General features: G+C 36.6%; 2 protein-coding genes and 1 pseudogene across 5 annotated transcripts in view; 1 reads left to right on the forward strand and 2 right to left on the reverse strand.

The window, feature by feature from the left end:
* The window catches only part of LOC148855069 (DEAD/DEAH box RNA helicase family protein), a 145,219-nt gene extending 141,835 nt beyond the window's left edge, over positions 1-3,384 (reverse strand). For 2 of the 4 annotated variants that reach the window (XM_088983398.1, XM_088983396.1), the window contains exon 1: positions 1,784-1,978. The gene's annotated coding sequence lies outside the window, so the exon portion shown is untranslated. Of the gene's footprint in view, positions 1-137; positions 210-1,783; positions 1,979-2,186 lie in introns of those variants that run through there. The other 2 variants (XM_088983399.1, XM_088983400.1) reach the window with 2 other exon arrangements.
* A 5,278-nt stretch (positions 3,385-8,662) lies between these two features.
* LOC148855070 (long chain base biosynthesis protein 2a pseudogene) lies at positions 8,663-13,267 on the forward strand (annotated as a pseudogene).
* Positions 13,268-23,449: 10,182 nt separating this feature from the next.
* LOC148855071 (putative GPI-anchored protein At4g28100) lies at positions 23,450-25,604 on the reverse strand. Its single transcript, XM_088984520.1, has 2 exons — positions 24,630-25,604; positions 23,450-24,095 (listed from the first exon to the last, which is right to left on the reverse strand). Exons 1-2 carry the CDS (start codon positions 25,275-25,277, stop codon positions 23,751-23,753), a joined length of 993 nt encoding a protein of 330 aa, XP_088840646.1. The 5' UTR covers positions 25,278-25,604; the 3' UTR covers positions 23,450-23,750.
* Between the last annotated feature and the right edge of the window lie 1,628 nt (positions 25,605-27,232).

A 27,232-nucleotide genomic window follows, 5' to 3' on the forward strand; every position in this document is an offset into this window, starting at 1 on the left:
GAGGAAACTACAAGCACCATACATTTGTCAAAAAAGAAACAAAAAACCAAGGACATGAAAACACAATTAAATCCCAAAGCTAAAAGGAATCAGTTACAGATCAGTTTCCGTTCAGTATCACTCCAACAAAAAATTACCTCTGCTAATTCCATTTCTTGCTTAAGTATGTGCCTTTTTATCTACTAATAATGGAACCCATCTGAATGATCAATTCAGATTGGTTGCTAAGAATTTAACTTCACCCAACAAAAATCCAAGAGGCCATGGCCCATCCCCTCCAATCATAACCAGTTTATCACAACTAAGTTTCCACCAACCCCTCCATCTCCTAGTGACCTAGTCAAAGCAAATTTAAGACCCCAAAATAGAGCAAGCAGTTCCACTCTCAGAGAATTACCAACTCCAACTAACTGTATAATCTCTGAAAAATCCCCTGTTTCAGAAGGGCATGGGCACCCTAGAGGCCTAGACTGCTGACTGCATCCACCAAGATTCAATTTAGTTGGGTATCGGCGCTTTGATATCATCAATACTCTTTTTTTTTTATCTTATAATCATTAGATGGTTGGGGCCCACAATTCCGAATTTTTTAAATTTTACAAAATGCTTTTGTATCAGTGTATTTATGTGTATCTGGATGCACCGATACGGATATAATACACCCAATTTGGAGAAGCCCATACTTTCTTTTGATGATTAAATGGCAGAATATGTGGTTCCAACTTCCAACGGGAATCTCCAAGGCCCCTTCCCTAGTAAGCGCCATTTTTACCCCTCAGCTTTCCTAAACCCAAAATCCCCATCTTCATTTCTCTGGCACCAGTGTTATCAGTGGGTCAGGTCTGGTCCGAGTCAAGGTAGACTTGGTCCCAAATTGACAATGAAATATGCAGAACCAGTTCTGAACCAGCCCCTAAATGGTCTATAATAACAGAACCAGAACTGACCCAATTATCAAACAGGACTTTTGGGGTCTAACGCAATAAGACCGATTATATTAACAGCTCAATTCAACCTATTATGTAGGGTATTTTCCATTTTTGTATATTTCTTCCTCTCTCATCCCTCCCCTTCTGCTCTCCTAAAGGATACCAGATTCTGGTTTTTTTTTTCTAATGTTATCACCCTCGTTACTGCCACTGACTCAGGTGCTTTCTCTTCATCCAAACAAAAGTACAATTCTCTACAATGAATACTTGAGATATAGTAGAGTAAGGAGAGCTTCTTTATTTATTTAGGTCGGAGACTGTAAGGCACAAACCAAGTTCATCATAGGAAAAAGCGTTAGCTTGAGAAAACTGAATAATGAAGCTTGAGAGAACAAGACAATGAACCGATGCAGTTCATTTGGAAAGATTCTTTTCAACTTCAAGAGGACACTGAATAGCGAATAGCAATCTTCTAGATCAAAAACTAAAGTGGTCGAATTGTCATAACCCATGTAACTTATTTGACCCCTTTTGGCAAGCCATAGAATTTTGCAAATGCTGCAGAATAAAGTATATATTTTTCGGTTGACTGTCTCGTCAGCTTGACATCTTGATAGGTGGGTTTAATGTGGTTGCTCTACGCCGGTGATCTTTGTTGACTCCAAAATGAATCAGAGTAACAGTCAAAAAAAAAATAAAAAGAAAAGAAAAGCAAGGATTTAACTCAGGTTTCGGTTCAGCAATTACGCCACCATAACCATAAGAAAAAAAAATGAACAAAAAAAACTGAAACAAAAAGAGTTAGAAAACCCTAGTTTTGGAATAGACAAAAAAACGAAGAATAAGAAGGTGACCGTCGCCTGCCGCCTGCCGCTGCCGCTGCTAGATTTGTAAATGTCGGAAAGAGTCAAGCTTGTAGCACGCGTAACTGAAGTAACAGATTGGGATTGAGAGAGAGAGAGATTTGGAGATGCCACTGCCTCCGCGACGTGCTCGTCTGCTTGATTGAGAAGTCAGTGAGATAGGTTGGCACTGATGAGTGTTGGCTTATTTTTTTAATTTTTATTTTTTAAGGTAAATTACAAAGACCCCCTTTGTACTATGGGTCTGTGACAAAGCCCCTGTACTTTGTTTTGCGACAAAAACCCTTATTATGGTTGTGAGACAAAGATTTCCTTCCGTTTCCGTTACAATGTTTTATAATACCCATACTATCCTTATAATAACTATTAAAAAACACTGTTCATCTTCTCCAACCTTCTGATACTATCCTTCCGATACCACCCCTGTACTATGATCGTGGGATGTGACGCCGGCTCCGGCTCCGCAAGTGTAAACTGCAGCAGGAGGAGAGTCTCCGGTTCCCTTCGTATTAACAAATGCCCATAAGAGATATAAGAGAAGTAAAAAACAAAGTAAAATCTTCACTAGTTCACTCCTCGATGCAAGAAACCCCAACCACCGAACCCGTAGAGAGTCCTGCCCTGCCTCTTGAGAGCGTAGACGACGTCCATGGCAGTGACGGTCTTCCGGTGAGCGTGTTCACTAGTTCACTCCTAGATGCAAGAAACCCTAACCACCGAACCCATAGAGAGTCATGCCCTGCCTCTTGAGAGCATAGACGATGTCCATGGCAGTGACGGTCTTTCGACGAGCATCACGAATGACGTTTTCGAGGAAGATGCCACATTTTTTTTCTTGATTTCTAGTTGCGATTCTGCTGTTTTTTATTTCTATGCCCTGTTATTCGTGCCATCCGGGGAGGGTCTAGGGGTAAAGTACGCCTAGTCGTCAAGTGTGGAGCCCAAATCGGCTGGGTTCATTGACCAGTTAACCATGAATGTCGGTGCCTTTGGAGGAAGCAGGTATGCTTTTTCTCTCTTCTTGGGTTGTTCATTTCTCGGCGGTGACAGAGGAGTCTTCAAAAGAGGGACGCCGCTACAATCCTCCGCCGGTGGAAGCGGAGGTGTCGGTGACGGGTTCGAATCCACCGCCGCTGCAATACTTTTGGGTGTTATTTTCTTGCTGAAATTGAAAGGTAAGAGAGGCTACAGCAAGCCTTAGGTCTTCAGAGGAGCGCTCACTCTCTCGCTGCCAGCCCGCAGTGGGTTCCGTCGCATTGTACAGGGAGTTTTTGACAGTACGATGACTTACTGTCAAACGAGGACTTGTAGAACCCAAGTGAAAGTGGAAGGCCTCAAGACTTAGAGAAGCTGGATCGGCATGGACAAACCTGGTTTGTTTTCATTTGTAATGGCCTTTTCAACAAAAGTTATGCTGTCGAACATGCTTCCATTCCATGCAAAACAAACTGACCTTCGGCCTTGGGTTGCTAGGCATTTATGTTTATCGATGTCCACAGTTTTTGATTTTTAGTACACTGAAACACATGGTGTCCATCTAGGCTACGTTCTGTGGGAACCGAGAACCCAGATGTCTCCAGCTAAACACAGTTGCTCGGTGATATGGTAAAATAATAGGTTAAATAGGTTTTAAGAGAAAAAGGTCTAAAAAAATAAAAAAATTTAGTGGGATATTTTGGTAATTTAATGCATTTCGTCATCTAGTTTAACTGTTTTTGTCTCATGGTTATAGTAAGAGGGGTATTTGTTGCAAAACAAAGTACAGGGGGTCTTTGTCAAAGACCCCATAGTACAGAGGGGTCTTTGTAATTTATCCTATTTTTTATTTTTCACTACTTCTTGGTTCATTGGAGAATGACCTCGTACTAAGTCGTCCCCCTTAGAAATTTGATTTGGCATGATCGGGGAACACAACCCTAAAAATCTTAGCTCCACCCTAGGAGTGAATCTTTTTTTTTTATGTTTAAGTAAAAAATGTCTAATTTTTTGTTATTATTTCTCTATTTTTCAAAGATTATTTATATTGTATATTTAGTCAAATAATTATTGTTGTAATTATTAAGTATTTAATTAGTGATTTTATTATCATAATAATTATTATAATTAAAATCTTTACTATAATAATTTAAAGATTAATCAAAATGAAATATTTACTTAATTATTTAATTAAATATTATTATTATTTTTAATTAGTAATGGTGATGATTATTTTCTTATATTCTTATTAATAATCAATATTTAATTACTAAGTATTATTGTTATAATAGATTTTCTAATTACACTAAAATTTGGTAATTCACGTAACTTTAATGCACAATCAGTTTTAGAACTGTAGGGCTCTTAATTAAAATTAAAATTTGTTTGTGACTAAAGGTAACCACTTTGGTTGTTTTTTAGGAGTGGATAATGAGCCTACTTTTGAGATGTTGTTTAATTAAATTTTAGGATGCCACGTGTTTGAAAGGGGATGCCACGTGTTTGAAATGGGTGGTTTATCGCCCATTTCAACAAAAATATGTGTTAAATATTCGAAATAACATAAGAGAATAAGAAGGGAAAAAGGAAAAATCAAAACATAAAAAGAAAATGTAGTTGGGTTGTGATCACAACCGCCAATGAATGCATGGGTGAGCATTCAGTTTCGGTTCAAAACCGAACTAAAAAAAACAATTTAATAAAATGGAAAACCGAACTGAAACCGAAATATGTAAAAACCGATTAAACTGAACCTTTTTTTTAAGAAGAAGAAAAATAAGAGAGAAGAGAAGACAATAGGAGAGAGAGAGAGAGAGGAGATCCACCACCACTGCTGGAAGTCGATGCAACAACGGTGATCTCAATCAACCAGGAACAAGGGAAAGGAGGAAGAAGGGGAAGAAAATGAGGGAAAAAAGGGAAAGAGGAGTGAGAGAGAGAGAGAGAGAGAGATGTTGGGGATCGTTTGCTGCTACCGCTACTTCTCTACTCCACCAGTGATGACTATGAAGAAGTGAGAGAATCAAATTAATTGGGAGTTCTAAGGGAGGGAAAACGAGAGGCTAAGAGAGTCGGAGAGACCGAGGGATTAGAGTCTTTAGAGTTTAGAGAGAAACTAGAGAGACTAAGAGAGTCAAAGAGAGAGAGAGAGAGAGGATTGAGGAAGGAGGATGCTTAGACTCCCGTGCCGGCCAATGCCCAATAGTTTACTTATCTTTCACTCTTTTGAATTTTGCTTTCCTTTACTTGTTTTTCACTCTTTTGAGTTTTACTTTTCTTTACTTGTCTTACACTATTGAGTTTTACTTTTTTTGGAAAGTTGGCATTAAATGAAGTAATGATGTATATTACATAATATATTAAATATTAATATAAAATTATAAATTATATTATAAATAATATTAAAAATATATAGTTATAAAATTAAATTGGTTTTTTCAATTAACTAATTTATCAACTAATAACCAAAACCGAAACCGAAATGCAAAATAACCGAAAAGTAAAACTGAAACCAGTCGAAAAAACAATTAGACCGAACTGGTTATGCTCACCCCTAGGTGAATGCAATTCATCGGTGTTTAATGGAAGCCATTATAATGAACTTCCCAACCACTGGGGGTCGGGCATAAATGATTGTCGGTCGTTGGCTGAATACATAGTTGTTTCCGACTTAGTCGATCCATCGTCTTCTTAAGCGTTGGTTCCTACTGCATTCATAAAACATGTATCCTATGAAGATCATGCCACTTGCAACCGGGCACGGTCGATGATTATTTCTAAACAGTATAAAGCTAATAATAGTAATTTTAAAACAGTAACGAAGGAGTAGTAATGAACTAAGAAGTGAACAGAGATTGAAAGACTAAAATTGTTAAAACTTATTGATGCAAGCAATTAACTTCGTATTGAGTGCAGATTGAGGAACCCGATTGAAGTTTTGCTTTCTCTAAAATTGCAAATTTAGGCAAATTGAACTCAATACAGAAGTGCATAGTTGCAGTTTAACTGATAGGATTGAAACCTGGCCTAGTAACCCATTAACCCCTCATCTTCCTACAATTTAGGTACTTGGCCTTCCAACCGACTACATACTATAGTGGAATGAGAGGTTTTAGTTTGCTGAAAAATAGGTATGTGACCTACTATCTCTATCTACATGCAATATTGTACAGCCACGCGTGTGAATGGGAAACTAATATATATATTGTCTAATGCTATCCTTACTGTCTAAGAAAATTACCAATGTCGCTAAGCCATTCACTGAAGGGCTGAAATATCCATTTTACCCTTGAAAACTCCTCCTTAGTATATTCTTTGTTGCCCACATCCAATTTGGTCTTCATCGATCAAAATCACCGCCGTTGTTGCAACTTCCAGCATGGGCGGTGATGTTCTTTCTTCACCCGTCCCCATCTTTGTTCTCCCCTTTCTCTAAGCGGATTTGGCCGAGTAACAAGACGGTTAGGAGGATTAGAGAGAACAGACGGGAATAAGGACCTTTGACCCTCGAATCTTCTCGACGCTCGACGGTTACCAATTCTTGTCCGCACCAATGACAAAGCTGGTTTTGGTTGAGGGGAAGATGATGAAGTTGACGGGAAAAAAAACCTTTATTGCTCTTCTTTCTTCGACTTCAATTTACACAAAGAAGGGTAAATTTCTTATTGGCGAATATGCTTACCAACAGATTTAGGCGATGGTCACACGGGGGAATGATACTTGATGGGAATAAACTGCAACATTCCATTTGAACAATCTCGCAAAAAACATATAAGGAGAAAAAAGGAAACAAAATAGGTGAAGGTAATGTAGGTTACATTCTGTTTGAATCTTCAATAAAACCAAAAAACGAAAGAAAAATAAAATAAGAAAACTTTATCCTATCAAATCCTTGACAGAAACACAAACCCATCTATTAATAATGCAAAAAAAGAAAGAAGGAGAGTGAAACTTTCAAGAGCATCCACACAACTTTTACCCAAAACAAAAGTTCTAGAAGAACAAAGTGAGCAAATAAACACAAAGAAGCAAGTCCAGTATCATACACACCTTGTTGAAGAAAGAAAAATCCTTTGACATCTTTAGAGAAGTGTAAAGGGCATTTGGAGTCAAGGTTATTTTCTCTGTCTTCAGCTTTGCTTTAGGAGCCTATGTTTTGAGCCTTTTATCGTGAGAATGACATCATTGCACGCGCTCTCTTTTCCCATAATCTAATAATTTATTTTATTTATTTGTTCTCTTTCCAAGTCTCCATCCTAGGTCGATGTGTCGTTCGTCCTTTTGAATCTAGTACTACTACCATCCAAAAGGCCACAATTAGTGATGAACTGAACTAAAAAATGAATTAACATAGTGTCTTGTAGAAAATGGAAAGTTGTTGGGTCAAATGTGCATAACAAAAAATGAGAGAGAGAGAGAGACGGAGTACCAAGTGAAAGAGATAAAGGATTGTGTCTCCATAGAGTCCAAACGATCGAATCCAATGCTTCTTCCGGACTCTCGATAGTTGTAATTTGATAGTAGTTGAAGCAATTCTTGGAGATGATGACGAGTTGATACCAATAGTCACAATCGTCTCTCCCAAACGAAAAGGGCATTTTTGCACATAAAAGGGTAATTTGATATTTTTAAAAATTATAATAATCATGTGATGACACATTTGAATGGCTTATTGGGGGAACGTTAACAATAAGGGAAATATTAGTCAATTATAAAAAATAGTAGGGGTAGCATTAGTCAATTTTCAAACAATAAATGTACACTTAGTCAATTAACTAAACCATAAAGGTAGTTTAAAAAATTTATCTTATATCAGATATATTAGATGCCTTATGATCACAGGAATTGGGAATTGACCGCACCAGTGCATCGCAGATCCAGTCTCGCATCGCAGCCCTGCATTGAAAAATATATTCCAATGAACAACAAAATCAAGTACAAAAGAGTTTGGATTGGATGAATTCGACATCAGTTTTGCACAAGAATGACCATTCTCGTGTGCAAGTCTGTCCCATAGAGAGATTTCAAAATTTTCATTTTGCTTTATTTTATTTTCATTTTTTCTCTTCGAGCCCTAACCCTTTTCCTCTCCTCTTTCTCTCCTACCTCACACTCTACCCCTGCCGGTCACCATCAAATTCCACAACCAGTGGCTCTCTTTCTTTAAACCCTATTTTGTCCATCTTCTTTTGCTAAGACCGGATCTGCTCCTCACATCTGACGCCTCACACACACATCTTATCATACATTGGAAACATTTCCAGTACTTATTTGTTATTATTCACGGGAAATGTTCCCAATGCACGGCGGATGTGCATGTGAGGCGCCCATTTATGAGGAGCAGATCCCATCACTCTTTCGCACGGATGGATGAGTTCACATCTCCGCCCCACAGCACATCCCCGCTATGTATTGGAAACATCTCTCAATGATGACATCATCAAAACTGATACTATCATTGGGAGATGTTTTCAATACATGGCGGGGATGTGTTGTGGGGTGAAGATGTAATCTCTCCACGGACACCTCTCCATATTGTGGTTGCAAATCCAAACAACTGTAACAGTTCACCCAAATCTAACTTGTAAGATTGGTTCCACCATCTCTCTCTCTCTCTTTCACACACACTAGCCCCTGTTTTGCTCATCTTCTTCTGCCACGAAGACATATCCGTGTTACCACTTTAAATCCGACCAACTACACGGTCAGTCACTGAGTGCATTTCTCTGGAGATCAGAATGTTTGAATAGCAAACCTAGTAGTGGATTAGAATGTTCGTTTTAGAAACATGATCAAGTTACCATTTCAAAATTTGTGTTTTTGATGCAAGCCATTTGTGTTATTTCTGGGATATAGAAGACTCCACACATTCACACGGAGAGAGATCTGTCAGTGATGGAAATTGACAATGACCCACAACAGAGTACAAGGTGAGGTGGGAGAGAAATGGGACAGGAAGAAGATTACGCTATTAGGGCTCAAAAAAGAAAAAAACTAAATAAAATAAAATAAAATACAAATTAAATTTTGTAATCCCTTATGACTTCTATCATTCTTTATTAGATGAATTTGTACATGGGAATGACCTTTGTTGTGTAAAACTGACGTGGATTTTTGCAATTCGCCCCACAACCCGCTCAATAGTGTGGGGCGTTGAGCTAATCTGAACTCGATATGAAATAGGTTGGCAGTTTGGCACTAATGAGTGACTCTTGGGGTTATACCTGACAAAAATTTGACCTAGAAACCCAACCCAACCCGAAAAATAGGGTTAGGTCTCCTGAATTTGAAAATGGCTCGACTCGACCCAATTGGGTTGGGTTGGGTCATGGTTCAACATGCTAACCCGATTGTATGTTTAATTGAGACTATTTATGTATTGTTAAAAGTTTTCATTCTTTAGTTTTTATTAGTCTTTACTCTTTATCATTTACTTTTTGAATTGTTGAATGTTCTTTTTTATTTTATGTTTGAAAATCTGAGGTTAGTTCCTTTAATTTTGACTTTTTCATGTTTTTTCTTATTTTTTAAGTTCTAGTTATTTTTAGGGATGACTCGAATTGACCCATGGGTCAACCCTAACCCGAACATTTAGGGTTAGGGTCTAGAATTTGTTGACATACCTGAAATCCAACCCGACCCAAAATCAACCTAAAATGTCTTGAGCCAACCCGAGCCCAATCCACCCAATCCAATTGCAAAGTCTACTTGGGGTTGAGTTACCCCCTAGCCTTGTGTAACTCCTCCTAGTTATTACCAAAAGAAATAAATAAATAAAGTACAAAAGATGTTCCCAATGCACGGCTTATGGGAGGTGGGTGCTCTTCGAGGAGCAAATTCGGATTCATCTCATGTTGTTAGAAAACTGGCCATGGCCCTATTTGGGTGGGCACCCACTTTAGGGGTGTAAACCTATTGAATTCAAATCGAATGGGGCAATATCAGAATTCAAGTTTGATTTGATATCCGACGGATATTGAAAATCAATGTTTGAATTTGAATTCGATTAAATATTTTAGTATTTGGTTCAATTCAAAATCGAACGGTTAATTATTTTATGTAATTGATAAATATATAAAATAAATATTGTATTTATATAAAGTTATAAATATATAAATTATTTGTATAATTTAAATATTATATATATGCAAATTATATAAAATGCTTAGATATTTTATGTATTATATATAAGAATTAAATAATCGATCAAATTTGGATATTTAACAAATCAAATCAAGTCACATCTCAATTCAATCTGATTACTTAAACAATATGAATATGATATCCAAAATCAGTTGACTATGGTATTCAAATTATCTGAATTTGATTTAATTATGTTGAATCTCAAATTTGAAATACCGTTGACACCCCTAGATCCCTTGGTGTCATGGGAAGATGTTCCCAATGCATGATGCGGTGGAGATTGAATTTGCTCCTTAGAGAGCACACCTCACACCAACCTCATAGTGCATTGTAGTTGTGCGTTGGGAACATCTTCTCATGAATGATAACATCAATAGGGGTTGATTTGAGCCGATTCGAGTAGAAAAGTTAGCTATTCAAGCTCGGCTCACGAAGACAGTATGAGGCTCGAGTTCAAATCAAGCTAGAGACTTGAGCTCGAGTTTGGCTCACCAAGATATAATGAGGCTCGAGCTTGGTTTGAGCTAGAGACTTGAGCTCGAGTCAAAAGCTCATAAGCTAGAGACTTGAGCTCGACTGAGTCAAATCTATACTACTTTAAAAAGCACGAATAGCCTCAAGAATGTTTCTAGAATTTTCTAAGGACAAAATTTGCCCTCTATATTTAAATTTATTGATAAAAAATGAGGGCAAATAGGATAATTGGTTATTGATATTAAATGAGTTGAAAATAGGTAATTTTAAGATATTCAATTCATTAATTTCCCTCTCATTAAATCCAACATTTAAGGTATTAACTTGCATTTACCTTCATTGAATCATATATTTAAGGCATTTTTGTTTCTTCTTATCATTAATTTCTATTAGTTAAACCTCTATATAATAAATTAATAATTCCAATAACATAAAAACTTATACTCTTAAAATCTACTTGAAAAAAATAGTATTTTCATCTAGGTCGTGGTAAGAAATTAAACAATTTTGGGTCAAATCACCAATCCATGTTTTTACAATTAAATAATAAAATTCATAGATAAAATGAAAAAGTATATATAAATTTTAAAAAATGGGAACATTTTAAATATCATATATCTGACATATTAAACAATAATAAGTATAATAAATATAAAATACTTTTATTAATTATTATATGAAATGTAAAATTTAAAACCAAATTTAAATAAAACTGTTTTCATATCTTTCATAAATCTCATATCTAAGTTATATTATCTCATTAAATCCTCTATTTAAGATATATTTTTTCTCATCATTAAATTCTGCTAATTAAATCTACAACATTAATTTTAATAGTATAAAAAATAAATACTTCAAAAAGTAATTTGAAAATAAAACCATTTTCTTCCCTCTTGGTGGTGGGTAAGCAATTAAACCATTTATGGTTGGATAGGTTAATAAATAATACCATAATTAAATAATAAAAAATTAAAATAAATAAAATATATAATAAAAAAAATTGGCATATCTCTAATAATGTATATTCATTAGACTAAACATAAATAAATATGAAATACAAGAAATAGTTTTATTAATGATGAAAATAGAATACCAAATTTAACATCAACTTATAAATGAAATGATTCAATAGTCAAATAATAAAATTTGTAAAAATAGAAAATACAAAGAATCACAAAAAAAAGAGAAATTTTGGGTACATATATAATGTTGCATATTTATAAAAAAATAAAATATTAGGTATATCTCTAATACTATAAATTCATTATATTGAAAAGGAATAATAATTGTACATAAGAAATAATTTTATCAATGATGGAAATGTAATACGAAATTTAATGTCAACCTATAAATATCAAACTATTTTCCTTTTTGAGTGGTGGGTTAGTGGTTTGGGTCAAATGGATTAATTGATGATATGATAGTTAAACAATAAATCTAAAAAAAAAGTATAAGTAATCAAAAGAATATTTAATATATATATATATATATATATATATATATATATATATATATTATGTTAAACAAAAATTAGGTGTAGAAAGTAAAAATTATTTATATAATATAGATGAACTATATAATTTAAAACTGATCCAAAAACAAAGCTATTTTCTTATCTAGATGGTGGGTCAATGATCCAACTTTTCAAAGAAACTCATGATGTCATAATTGAATAATAAATATTTAAACAAAGATAGAACATAAAAAAATGAAAAAGTACAAAATTTTGTCGAAAACATTTGGGAATTTTTCTAATGTTATATGTTATAATGTGTATGTAGAGGCCCGCGGCCTAGTAAAGGTTCTTTTTTCATATTTTCCTCAGTGTATTAGTTATGAGTTGTCACCCTAAGTATAAATATTAACTTAGGCGGCACCAACTACACTACTTGGAATAGATCTCTCTTTTCTCTCTTCTCCCTTCTCTCTTCTAGATCTGACGAACTACATGGTATCAAAGCATTGATCTGGGTGCAACTTTTCCAGATCTGAGATCTGGTTCTCTTTCCTTTTCTGGAAAAACTATTCTTATTGAAGACTCCATCATGTACTTCTTCTGGGTGCAAATTTCAGACATTTTTTTTTCTTTCTTCTTCTCTCTTGGTCATTGTACCAAGAAGAAGGGTGTGGTGGTAGCCGAATGCATTAAAAAATGATATCTGGTTCTGTGGTGGCAACCAAACTATAGTGCTCAAGGATCAGGAGCTACCATTCGGGTTTTCTTACATAATACACCACCTCACCTAGAGGAAGTCTTGAGGGAGCAAATTGCCAAGGGACAACCCCGAACACATAGGCCATGAAAAAGGATAAATATTGTTGTAGAGGGAATATACAGCATGGAAGGGGAACTTTGCAAACTTCCTGAGATTATAGCAATCTGCAAGAAATACAAGGCATACACATATTTGGATGAAGCCCATAGCATTGGAGCAGTTGGGAAGACAGGAAGAGGTGTTTGTGAGCTCTTAGGAGTTGATCCTGCTGATGTGGATGTCATGATGGGAACTTTTACAAAGTCGTTTGGATCATGTGGTGGCTATATTGCGGGATCTAAGGAGCTTATTCAATACCTTAAGTGCACATGCCCTGCTCATCTATATGCAACATCAATCTCTTCACCAGTTTTTCAACAGATTATATCTGCCATAGAAGTTATTCTTGGAGGGGATGGTTCTAGTAGAGGGGCTCAGAAACTAGCATGAATACGTGAAGACAACTTTTTCAGGTCAATCTATAATGCTTTACAATCCAATTAAAATCCCTGCATTTTCTCAAGAATGCCTTAAACAAAATGTAGCTGTTGTGACGGTTGCATTTTCTCGAGAATGCCTATAATGCTTTTCTGAGTTTTTTTTTTTTCTATGTGCTATGGGTCGTGGAAGCTAGGTACGTACTGTTACATTCATAAGTAAACTTTAACCACTGTGAATGTCACAGTTTTGAAGTCGTAGAGACTGGCTTTATCCTTTTTGTGCAAACTGAAGTGTTTCAACTAAAAATTTTAACCTATAGTATTGCCAAACCTATGTTATTGGAGCCTACTTATTGCTCAGAGAAAAAAAAACCTTCTATATCAGATTGGTTTTTTAAAAAAATAGCAGTAATATTTTTTTGTGGAAATGACTACTGAGGATTCAACAACCTCTAGCATTAATTCACAACAAGGAAACCTAAATGGGAGAATGGATGGCATGATTTTTTCTGTCTATTACCCCCTTTGATGGCATGAACTATCTAGAATAGTCCAAAGGCATCAAATTTTATGTTACAGCTAGGGGGAAGGTCATTATATAAGTGAAAAAATAAAGGAACCAAAATCTAGCACTACTGAACATGATCGATGGGATCAAGAGAACAATATGGTTATGGCATGGCTGTTAGGCTCCATGTTACCTCATGTATGGAAAAATTTCATATGGGCTGACACTGCTTGTGAAATCTGGGAACAAGTCAAGGCAACCTATTCTGAACAGAGGCATTTTGCCAAGATTTATCATCTTTAAGCAGAATCATCTACGTGCAGACAAGGTGACCGTAGCCTATCTACATACTACTTAGCCCTTACATCTGTCTGGAAGGAACTAAACTATTATTAGACCATTGACTGGAGGAATGATTAAGGTGCACAGGACTATAAAAAACTTGTCTCCCAGTAGTGGGATTTTGCTTTCTTACATGGGCTGAACCTGGCTTATGAGCCTCTTCGGGTGCAGATTTTGGGAAGTAGGGAACTTCCTTCAGTTCAGGAAGTATATGCTCTAGTCCAATCTGAAGAGAGCAGGAAAAATCTCATGAATGTTTCTAGGGGGAGCAACCAGTTGCCCTAGCTGCAAGAGGGGGTAACACAGGAATGAAAAAGGGGGAACCAAGGAAAGGTGAAGATAAGGACAAACTATGGTGTACTCACTGCCAAAAGCCTAGACACACTTGAGAAACCTGTTGGGAATTAGTGGGTAAGCCCAAGTGGGCAACCAAAAATCAAGACACTTCAAATAAGCCTCATCAGAAGAAATTTAGTTCTACAAATCTGGCCACTCAAGACTATCAGCAAAGTAATCAAATTGCTGTGTTTTCTTAAGAGTATCCTTGTGGTTTTGATCCCAAGGAAGACATCATCAACTCTTTCAGAGATCATTTGGAATTCTATGGTAGAACACTCGGGTAGTTCAACAAGTCGGTTTCTACTGTTTCTACATCAAGTCAAGGTGCTTCTGCATTTCATGTGTGTACCTCTGCTCCTGGGTCACCTTGGGTCATTGACTCAGGGGCATCAAACCATATGATCGGTAAGTCAAATCTCTTTCAGACCTACACTCTTCTTTCTAGAAGGGATAAAGTGAGACTTGTTGATGGGTCTTTATCCACCATTGTTGGTTAATGATCTATATCTCTTCCTGATGGCCTTGTCTTATCCCATACCCTTCATGTTCTCAAACTCTCTATCAATTTGTTATCTATAAGTAGTATTACTTAGTCTTTAAACTGTTGTGTAACATTTTTTCCCCATTCTTGTGTTTTCCAGGAATTAACCCTAGGGAGGACGATTGGTAAAGATTATATAGTTGATGGTTTCTACATCCTAGAGAATAAAGTTGGCCTTACGGCATCCGTTTTTGTGAGTATTATGAGTTAGTCTGTGAGTTCTTAAAACAGTCAACTGTGGTTATGGCATAATTGCGTTGGTCATTTGTCATTTGAGTCTTTAAAAGTTACATTTTCTGAATTGTTCAAGTTAGTATTTCTTATTAGTTGCATTGTGAAACGTGTTAGTTGAGTAAGCATTATAGAACAACTTTTCCATCAAATAATAAAAGATCTACTTTGTCTTTTTATATTGTATTTTTTGATGTTTGGGGCCCTGTTAACATACCTATTGAGAGTGGGTACAAGTACTTTATCAACTTTATTGATGACTATTCAAGATACACGTGGCTATATCCTATGCACTTGAGATAAGAGGTATTCAAGATTGTGCAAGATTTTCATCGCATGGTTTTCACTCAATTTCATGTTGAAGTCCAAATTTTCCAATCGGATAATGCAAAGGAGTATTTTCATCATTACTTAGCTGAGTTTTTCTCTTCACATGGATCTCTTCACAGAAACTCATGTGCTAGAACACCACAACATTGAAATTGTTGAAAGGAAGAACCGCCATCTCCTCAAAGTTGCTTGTAGTGTGATGCTTTACATGCATGTTCCAAAACAGTTTTAGGTTGAGGCTATGATGGTTGCAACTTATGTTATTAATTGTATATCATTACGCCTTTTACAATACAAGGCCACGCATCAACTTCTCTTCCCTCAATCCCCTTTATTTTCCATTCCTCTATGTGTGTTTGGGTGTAAATGCTTTATTCATTATCTATCTCCTAACCAGGGTAAATTGGACTCCAAATTAGTTCAATGTGTTTTCTTGAATTATCCCTCTTCCCAGAAGGGCTACAAATGCTTCAATCCAATCACCTTTAAGTACTTTATATCTATGAATGTATCATTTTTTGAGTTAGAACCCTTCTTTAAAGCCTCTCCTCAGAGGGAGAATAGTGTAAAGGAGGAGAACCAAGCTCCATCTCCTCAAATCCCTCTTCCTAACTCCTCTCCATTCCATGTCTTCTTGGGAGGCCATAAGGGACTGTTGAATTCAAAGGTTGTGGAGAAACTTAAGACTATACATCCAACACATTCTAACTCCTTGAAGGAAAAGCTAGGTACCTTTGTTCCCTTTGATATGATTGAACCTATTGCTATTGATGATCCTACTAATGATCTTGATGTCCTAATTGCTCATAGAAAAGGGGTTTGATCATGTACTACTAAGCATCCTATTGCTCCTGCATTACGTGCCTTTTTGAGTACCATTGATTCCGTCTCTGTTCCTAAAAGTATTGTAGAAATCTTATCTATACTTGAATAGACAGAGGCAATGAATGAAGAAATTTGTGCTCTTCACAAAAACAATACCTGGGAGTTGGTGAATCATCCCTAAGGCAAGGAGCCAGTGGGATGCAAGTGGGCATTCACAGTAAAGCATAGATTAGTTGGTTGAAAGGTATAAAGCCATGCTAGTTACAAAAGGGTATACTCAGGTGTATGGGGTTGACTATGTAGAGACTTTTGCCCTAGTTGCTAAAATGAACACTATCATTGGCTGTTAACTTTGATTGGAAGATCTACCAACTAGACATAAAAAATGCTTTCTTAAATGGGGATCTGGCAAAAAAAGTTTACATGATTCAGCCTCCTAGGTTTGTAGAACAAGGGTGTGAAGGGAAAGTTTGCAAACTAAAAAAATCTTTATATGGTTTGAAACAATCCCCAAGGGCCTGATTTAGCAGATTTCACTTGGCTTTACAGCAAATTGGGTTCAAGTAGTGCCAATTTGACCATGCTCTATTTGTCAAGAGAAACCAAAAGAATGTTGTGGTATTAATTGTCTATGTTGATGACATTGTGGTTACGAGGAATTGGGGCTCTGAGATTAAAAAGGTCAAAGAATCCCCTGCTATGCAGTTTGAGGTGAAATATTTGGGACAACTACGTTATTTCCTTGGTATTGAGGTTGCCCACTCAAAAATAGGCATCTTCATTTCCCAAAGGAAGTATGTCCTAGATCTTTTGCAACACACAGGAAAGTTAGGAGCAAAACCTATAGACTCTTCTATTGAAGAAAACCATAAGCTTGGTGATTGTACTTGAGAACCAGTGTTAGATATCAGGAAATTTTAGAGGTTGGTAGGAAGACTCCTCTACCTATCAATGGCTTGACCGGATATAGCTTATGCTGTTGGTGTCCTCAGTCAGTTTATGCATGCACCAACGTCCTCCCATCTAGAGGCAGCTGAGAGGGTATTCAAATATCTAAAGAAGTATCCAAGAACTGGGTTAATTTTCAAGAAACATGATCATATAAAAGTGGAAGTCTACACAAATGCAGATTAAGCTGGAGCAGTTGATGATTAGAAATCAACTAGTGGATATTGTACCTTTGTTAGTGGGAACTTGGTCACTTGGAGAAGCAAAAAGCAAAGTGTAGTGGCCAAATCTAGTGTTGAGGCCGAGTATAGGGCCATGGCACATAGAATTGCTGAAGTACTATGGGTGAAGAATTTGATTAGAGAGTTAGGCCTCTCGGTTGATGGCCTGGTGTCTCTCTATTGTGACAACAAGGCAGTCATTAATATTGCAACAAATCCAGTTCTTTATTATAGGACTAAGCACATTGAAGTCGACAAGCATTTCATAAGGGAGAAACTTGAAAAGGGGGAAGTTTGTACTCCTTACATCAGTTCCAAGGAACAACTAGTTGATGCCCTTACAAAGGATCTTTACTATTTGCGACATAATGAATGTGTGACAAGTTGGGCATGATTGACATATATGCTCCAACTTAAGGAGGAGTGTTGTAATGTGTATGTAGAGGCTTGCGGCCTACTAAAGGGCCTCTTTTGTCTTTTCCTCAGTGTATTAGTTATGAGCTATTGTCTTAAGTATAAATATTAAATTGAGCGCTGCCAGCTACACTACTTGGAATAGATCTCTTTTTTCACTCCTCTAGATCTACCGAACTACATTATATATTCATCATATTAAATAAAAATAACTTTTAAAGTAAAATTATTTTTATTTATGACAAAAATTTAATACAAAATTTAACAACAACAACAACAACAATAATAATAATAATAATAATTGTTAGTGTAATTTAAAATTTCTATGTGCAATGCGCATGCACATTTATTGCAAGTATTTAAATTTATTTTTAATCAAATTGTTACTTTTGTTAATTTTCAATTTCTATCTTAACTATAATATATCTAAAATTCAAGTATTTAATATGAAGAAAATTTTCTTACATGCAACATATGTGCTTAATTACTAGTGCTTTATAAAAGTAAAAAAAAAATTATATATAATTTTATTTTTTATTTGTTATTTAAAAAAATAATAGTTATCATAATTATTTATTATATATATATATATATATATATATATATATATATATATATATATATATATATATATATATATGTATGTATATGTTTGTAGTATTTAAAATTTTAACACATTTTTACAATATCATGATGGAAAGGTGGTTTGTCTTCCAACCCAATCCCAATATGATCTAAGGTGTAATATATGCTAGCTTTTTGGTTAGGGTTGTGATTGGGTTGGAAATTCCAACTAGGGGTGGCCATGAGCTCGGCTTCTCACAAGCTATTCAAGCTCGGCTCGCCTCGATTTAAACTAAGCTTCGAGCCTGATATATAGGCTCGTTTGCTAATCGAGCCAAGCTCGAGCCAGTGAAGCTCGGCTCATGAGGCTTGTTAGCCTAATTGAGCCTAGTATAATAAATAAATAATAATAATAATTATAATAATAATACATATATACATGCATATAAATATATAAACTAAATTTTATTATATATATAAAATAATATTTTTATTTTTTATGTATAACAATAAAAAATTTTTTTGTATATAGAATAAGAAATATTTTTATATGTATAATTTTTATTTTTTTTAGAAAAAGCTTGGCTTGTAGTTGAGCATGAGCTAAGATGAGCTTGAACTTGCGAGCTTTTGAATTGAGTTGAGCTCAAGCTCAAATCTTAGCTTGAATCGAACTCGAGCCTAACACTATTTCTATGATCTGAGCTCGAATAGCCAAGCATTCGGCTCAACTTGGATTGAATCGACCCCAAATTCAACCTAATCCAGTCAAGAATTATACTTAGGTGAGGACTTGGAAGATTAAGAAAATGGCTGGTTCAATCTACTTCCTCATGGTAACAAGCACAATTCAATGCAATTGTTCTTAGGATCTTACTCAATTCCTTTCAATTGTTTTGCAACATGATGGAGTGTTTGCGAATTTATCTAAAAATCTTTTTATATTTGAAGAAAATGATCCAATACGGTAGCTATGGGGTAATAAGTAAATTAAATGCATAAATCAAGGTGTCTAACATTGATTTAATTTGGTCCAGCACATGAGGCGGTGTACGAGAACTCTTGAAATAGGCATTGAACATGGAATGTGGAAAAGATTCCAATTATAAAATCAGTTCAAATCTAGTATTACTATTGGTATATGATAAAACTTTAGTGCTTGTTTGGGAGGGCTTTCCTGCATTGGCTTCTAGCATTGCAATTCGCAAGGTAAACCCTACATGGAAAGCTAGGAAACTATATTTTATGAAACTCCAGAAAGCCGAAAAACACTACCATGAGTTGAAAAATCAACCTTCCAATGAAGTTACTTTGGATAGCTTCTCTGAAGCCACACTCAGTCAACACAGAAGCCCCTCCTAAACGAGATAGGATTAGTTGAATGCTTTAGCTGTTGAGCAGGTTGTGGAACCAATAATAACACTCCATGTCAGTTATAAAATACATAGGTTCTACAACTACTCAACCTCTTAGTGTGGGGTCTCATGTATGTTATCACTGGCTTGGAACTAGAGGTGGATTCAAGCATAGCTGAGTTGAATATCTAGCTATTTGAGCTTGGTTTGCCAATAAACTATGAGGCTCAAGCTAAAGATTTGAGCTTGAATTTGGCTCGAGCAAAAGCTTTTAAGTTGGAGCTTGACTATGAGTCAAACATTTTATAAAAAAAAATTGTATATATAATTATTTTTTATTTGACTTAAAAAATAAAAAATTATAAAATATTTATTATTATTACATATATAATAAAAATATTATATATGTATTATTATTTTTATATGTATAATCTGTATCTATGTATGTATGCATGTATGTAAAAGCTTGATTAGGCTCACAAGCCTCATGAGCAGAGTTTTATTGGACTTGAGCTTGGTTTAGACCGAATCAAATTGAGCTTTTAATGATCCCAGCTCGAATAACTCGTGAAAAGCTCTGCTTGTGGCCACCCCTACTTAAAACATCATTATTGAATATTGATCCCATAGTTTGGTCAACAATACAACTAAAGCATTCAGATAATCCAAATTCCTCATAAATGGGCTAATAAAGAAATCACCCCCAATGTCCATGCTTCATCATTCTGCTAGTGGTGAATCATTGAATGTTGAAAAGGGGTGTTTTTAATTTGGAATCTTTCCCACATTCTACTTCGAATGCCTATTTCAGCACTTAACAAACACCACCCTATTATTTTTTTAATTTTTTATTTTTACAAAATGCCAGATCGTTTTCTGTTTGGGGTTTATAACAGGAGATTATGCTAATTCCTGTTTAGTTATTAGACTACATTAGCCATTATTTTGCTTGGTTTATCCATAATTCCCTATTGCACACTTGTTAAGGTCAGTCTAGATTATCAGGTCCTTAATTTGGCTGGCAATGATATTTAATTATCAATTTTGCTTATCTTCATATCAATTTGTTCTATCCCTAGGAATGGTTAAATGTAATACCAAATTCTCTTTAATCTAATTCATAAGTGATTCTCAGTAAATACAAAATTGATTTTGTGATTAAACATAGAGGTACTAAGAATAAGAATGAGAAACCATGGTTTGCCTACCTAGAGACCCTTTCACAAAATTGAACTTGTATTAGTTAGGTTAATCATCTCGGTGATGTTTGGTATCATTATTGTTTTCCAGAAAAATGGTGCCACATAGCCACCAATTCAGCATTTCTGAGGAAACTGTTATAATCTTTTATTTGGTAAGCTATTTATATAAAAAATGGGAGAATGACCCTTCAGCCCAGGGTCAGAATTTATAGGCCCAAAGTATAGTGGGGTTAGGTGCCAGCTTGGAATTGATGCCACGGGCGGGTATAGGTGTATAGAGTGTGGGTTTTTGACCTTTTGAATGTTTATAAATTTGCAGAAGAACTCAGAAATCTGCATTAGGCTTGTCCATACTTTTCCATAAAAAAAAGCATTAGCTTGGAGTTCAATAAAATTTAGTCTATGTAAAACATCCTTCAAAGCATTACTGACCTGATACTGTTTTCAGGCCCATATGATTTGCAGTTGAAATGAGAATTGAAATAAGTTCGGAATGGATGGGTCATTCCCTTAAATGGGGGAATTCTATTCTATCAGGAACGGGAATAGAATTTTGATTATGTACAACTAAACAGTTGGAATCAGAAAATTGAAATTAGAACGACTTATTTAGATTCCAATTCTAAGCCCCTATTCCCACGAATCAAATGGGCCCTTCACAGATCTAGGCAAATCATCCCTCCACATGATTACTGATCCAGGCTTGCAACATGTCGATGAATCGAGATGTCAGATTGTCAGTGAGTCAGGTTAAGTGGTGTTAGATTGGATGTTTTAGGTTGATTTTTGGGTTGAGACCGGTTGACACTAGGGCTGTAATTGGATCGGATTCATATTAGATTCATCAAAATCAGATTCCAATCTGATTATGGAAAGCTTTTATCCGGATCTGGTTGGATTTAAAGACCTCGAATTAGAATTTGAATACTAACAGGCTCGGATCGGATTTGGATTTAATCTGAATTTCCTTAATTTTTTAAAATAAAAAATAAAAAATAATTACTTTTCAACTTGTATATATAATAAATTAATTAATGTAAATATACATACTGAATTTATTATATATATAAATTCATATATAATATAATATATAAAAATATATATTTTTTATAATTTTAAATATAAATATATAAAATATATATATTAAAATCAATAAATATTATAATATAATTGCATCAGATGTTGGATTGGGCCTCAAATTTTCACGTATCATTGAGAGGCCTAATTGACACCAAGCCTTACCCATTGATATAACACATTGAAAAATCCGTAACTCCCAAGATTCGATTCCAAAGACCAAAAGAAAATCTTACAATCCAGCTGGTTCATGGCTGGTACCTTGCTAAAATAGCCTTAACTAAGAAACGGGGCAGGGTTGGATTTGATAATCCTCTTCCATTTAATCGGGTTCGTGTTCGAGTAAATTGGATTGATTCCGGGTTGAACCAAACCTGTACTGAACCCGACTGATTGACAACCCTGTAGGGGAGTAGGGGACCCATTTAAGGAACCTTCCTCATAGGAGTCCAATTGCAGTTCACACAAGAGAGACAAAGAAGGCCCCACGGTCTCATCTATCATGGCAGTTGGGTAAACGATCGTGTTTGTGGTCACTGTTTACCGTGTGTGCGCCTTCCCCTCAGCCAGGCACGACAAAAACAACACGGTCCAGCCCAACTTGGTTACCTCACAGCTGGCTTCTGGCCCTTCATCTCCTTCAATTCACAAACTGAATATCCCCACATCACCACATGCTGATCCATTATTTTTTTTTGACAGCATTCTCATCCCGGCATCCGTCAGATCAAATATTATTGCCACGTGTCACAGTTCCGTCTCCTAGATCAAGAACTTCTCATGGATCGGTTAGTTGGGGGTTGGCAGGTATTGTCATGGACCATACCCATCATAAATAGTATGTGATCCAAGTCATCTTTCCCTTAATTCCATTCAACCACAATATAATACTTGAGGAAGTCTCATGGACTCATGAGGTTTGCGTCGTTTGACATTCCATAATCCCCGTAAAGCTTACGCACTGTTTGGATGAGCCATGAAGACAACACCAACAATACTACAAAAACAGGAAAAAAAACTCTGTCCACAATACACAGCCTGGGCTGTCAATACTCAATAGCTCTCTCTCTCTCTCTCTGCATGACACTTTTGTCGATCAGTGATGCATCGTTCATCAAGATTCAAGGATACTTCTGTTATAAGGAATTTGTCTGAAGTCTGAACTAACGTGTCATGTCATGGAGGGAGAACCCTCTCGACAGCCCAAGTAAGGCCGTCAACGATAGACAACCAAAATTCCCCCACCCCATATTAGGGGTGTAATCAAGTTCAGTATTGGGCTGCTTGAGCCCAATCCAGTTCCACTCGAAAATTCAGAACTCCAAACATTATCAAAAGAAGAAAAAAAAAAAAGAATTTGCATCGGTGACCCACAGAACGCGCAACCTCGATGGATTTTGTGAAGCGCCAATCTGAACTCAAAGTCTCTTACTTGCACTTGACTCAAATCGATACTTGTGATAAATAAATTAATATTAAAAAATATTATAAATAAATTATATTATGAAACTCAATTATAAATTTATTTATTTACAAATAAAAATATATAAAAGTTATTTTATTATAATCTTGATTTTTTCTAGTAAAATAAAACCCAAAGACTAACGGGTTGTTTCATTCATAATCACGTTTCTACCCTCAACAAACGACAAAGAAGGAGAAAATTTCAAATTACAATTGTGTCCAGATGATTGGTACAGAGGAGGAAAGCGACAAAATTACAGATCAAGTGAATGAGCCTCCACCCTAAACTATTAAAATGAAAAAAAAAACACTAAAACCGAGAGGTTAAGAAGATACAAACATAATAAGCCAAGGAAAGCGACAAGATGGTGAGGCCGAGGGGATACGGAAGGATGTTGGCTGAAGACGGATCGTCCAGTTCAGATGAATCGACGGCCAAGGGCATCCCATCACTGTTCAGAGTACACGACCGAGGATCAGACCCCTCTGTATTCATCATCAGAGCTCGCAGTACCGCGGATACCGTAGAAATGTAGGCTGTCCGATTCTTAGACAGCAGCCACGTCAGACCCATGAGCTCGCAGTCTCTGTTGTGCATTTTGCTCTTTCTGTCTATCACTGGCTTACTGGAATTCCCGGCCTTCTCCTCGTTAAGCTGCAGTCGGGTAGAAAAAACAGAACGTTAGCAGGTGACAACGTATGGCTAGGATCGTCCAGCATGTGAAGCAGATGACATTTGGATGGCCCACAAAGGGTCCAGTCTTTGGTGGGTCCTCTTGAAAGCCCCAGGACCCCACCGTTCAGGCAATCTCTGCCAGCTCCAACTCCAAACAACAAATACAGGACCCCGTTTGGACAGACATGGAATTTGGGCTAGAGGCTTTAGAGCCCATCACGGAAAAGATGGGTCCACTAACAAGCTATATTGGCTGATACTCCGTACTCGGGGTCCTACACGCAGAGTTACAGTTTTAAAGGGGAAGTGAACAATGAAAACCAACGTGCAGTCATACCGTAGAAAAAAAAAGGTCAAAAAAACTTTCCCAATTATCAGCCAAGGGATGGAAATGGAAGAGAACTGAGAGGAGTCAAGAAGCTGAAATGGCGTAATCTTCTTGTTCTTCTCTGTTCACCAACAGAGTAGCAAACGAACAATGAGAAAGTGTAAAAGAAGAAAATTTGAGCTTACCTGGTAGAGTCTATTCAAGCACTTGGAGCACCCAGAAAGACTAGTGTAGCCATTGACGTTGAAGCAATCCTTTTCAAGCTTCTTTACAGTGTTGCCTGCAACCAGCTTGCCTTCCTTGGACACTGAAAACGCCTCAGGGCAGCTCCATGGCCGGAGCCTTATACCACAGTAGCAATACACCAAATCACAAGTCTCGTTTGGCCGGAACAGCTCAATGCCCTTGCCCTTAAACGCATTTTCCAGGTTGCCCACGCAGGTCTCCGAGTCATCGGGCAGAAGGGGCAGGTCGTACCGCTCGGTGGGCATTCTGGCAGCCCGGCCCAGCGCCGTGGCAGAATAGGCAAAGTAGAGCCAGGCAGCTAGAACCGGGCAGCACCGGCTTCGTTTCAGCCCCGAAGGATGCCCGTTGTTGGCATTCCCGCCACAGGCGGTACGCACGCCGTGGAAAAGCTCGTCGGGGAGGTCCAGTGGGCAGCCGGCGAGGTCGGATTGCTCGGGGAAGGCTGGGATCGTGGATGGAGGAGCCTGGATGGGGAGGAACGGTTGGATCGGAGATGGGTCTAGCTGGGGCAGCGCGAGCAGAGTGGGGAGAAGGAGAATGAAGAAGAAGGCGAGGAAGACGCCGCGGTGGAGAGGGTTTGGGGACATCTCTGCTTAGCTTGTGAGGAAGCGCGAATAGAGAAGAGCGAAAGGGATGATTATGGTTTCTTTTCTACGCCGAACGGGCGCACGCAACCCGAGTAAAGAGAGGGAGCTGTGCTGTTGGGTTGAGGAGAACTGGAAAAGAGAAAGAAGAAAACTGAAAAGGAGTGGTGGGGGTGGGCACCGGAGGGTTCATTATTTCCCGTTAGATATAGTGAATTTAGTTGGAGGTTTTAGTATAATGAAGGAAATCATTGAAAACGAAACTCCGTTTTATCTGCATTAAATATGAATACAGACTACAAAAGAGTTATAAAATATGGAGAATAAACCGTATGTGTACAAATGATCATGGCCCACAAGTGGGCCTTGTTGATTGGCGATCCCAGTTGTTGATTTTGCCACGTGTCCTTAAATTGATATAGATGGTGATCCCTAGTATACTACAATATAGGAGTCTCAAGTGCCCTTTGAAAAGTTTTAGAAAGATCTTTCAATAGCTTGGATCATTAAAAGATATGTTGACCTTTTGGTTCTTGTTTTTGTCTTTTAAAGAAAAAAAAAGATCATTTAATAAATAGTTCGATCTATTAGGCTTTTAAAAATACATTTAAAAGTTATTTAATGTAAAATTCAAAAAACTTCGTTTGGAGTTTCTTGAAATTCATCAATTTGGGTCATTTCGGGTATTTTTCGGTGCCAAAAACGATCTTCCCGACTTTCAATTATCAAACAAAAGGACCAATTTTTGGACTTCAAAGCTTGCTAAAGCCCAAAAGACCACACTGAAAAATTTGCCAAACCTACAATGACAAGGTCAAGGACAAAAAACAAGTAGTATTGATTGCAAGTATAATAGTCTATTTTAAAATTTTAATGGACTAAAATACATGAAGCATGTGTGGGGAATTGGATTCACTCATGAAAAATGAGCCAACGTGAGGGGTTGATGAATTATAAATTAACACAAGGCCAAGGGGTGGTAGGATCTGCTTGACCGCTGTTTTAGTTTGAAATGATAGAAAAATGACCAAGCAAATCAAAATGCAGGAAAATGCCCAAGCTATAGTTTAAATATTCCCTCATTAAATATAGAGGCGTGAGCAAACAATGCCTTTGACAATGGTGTATCCAAATCATTGAACTGGCTCGAGGGATTCTTTCGGTGAATGGGTATCAATTAAGTGGATTTGATATTTGAAGCCCAACACTTTCGATGGGGTCCCCCCAACCCAAAAGCCAAGGCCTGATTGGATATTTTCTTTCCAGATATAGTTGATTGCAAAGAAGAATATGATATCAAACATCTTAAAATAGTAGAAGAGAATGACTCTTCTAATCTGTCTAAAAAAAAGATGGGAATTGGGATTGATCATCCCAACTCAGAAAGGTCCATTTGGGTTGGTAGGTTCCTTAATTCAAAACAAACCGTCGGTGGGTTTGGGAGGAGACAACCTTAATTCTGGCCAGATTCAAGACAAATGGGGACTAGCTAACCAACCCTAACCTAGACCAATCTTACCAGTTACAATCGAGTTGTCAAGTTGATTTAGGGGTCATTTGTTTTTAAAATCACTTCATCAGCAATAAAAAAAAAAAAAAAAAGAAAAACAAAACAAAACATGTTCTTCAATTGCGTTTTTGTTTTGAAAAGCAAAAATCAAGTTGATTTTGTTTCAAAAAGCATTTCATACTTTAGAAACACATATGCAACCAAGAACATAATTTTCTGTTTTTTTAAGAACCCATTTGTTTTCAAACAAGATGATATTCATTTTCACATTGCAGAACACCTCCCTTAATCTTTTAAATTTGATTGAGCTCGATTTTGAGCCGAGTGAATTACGATTGTTTAGTTTTTACATCAAAATCCGATGGCCATATTCATCAGTTAGTTGGTTTCACTTGTATGTAAGCTTCGATAGGTGGTGTCAGGTTCATGCACAATGCAGCGACACCAT

The sequence above is a fragment of the Nelumbo lutea genome, chromosome 4 (assembly GCF_056320005.1).
Source record: "Nelumbo lutea isolate HS-2025 chromosome 4, American lotus-T2T, whole genome shotgun sequence".
Lineage (NCBI taxonomy): Eukaryota > Viridiplantae > Streptophyta > Magnoliopsida > Proteales > Nelumbonaceae > Nelumbo > Nelumbo lutea.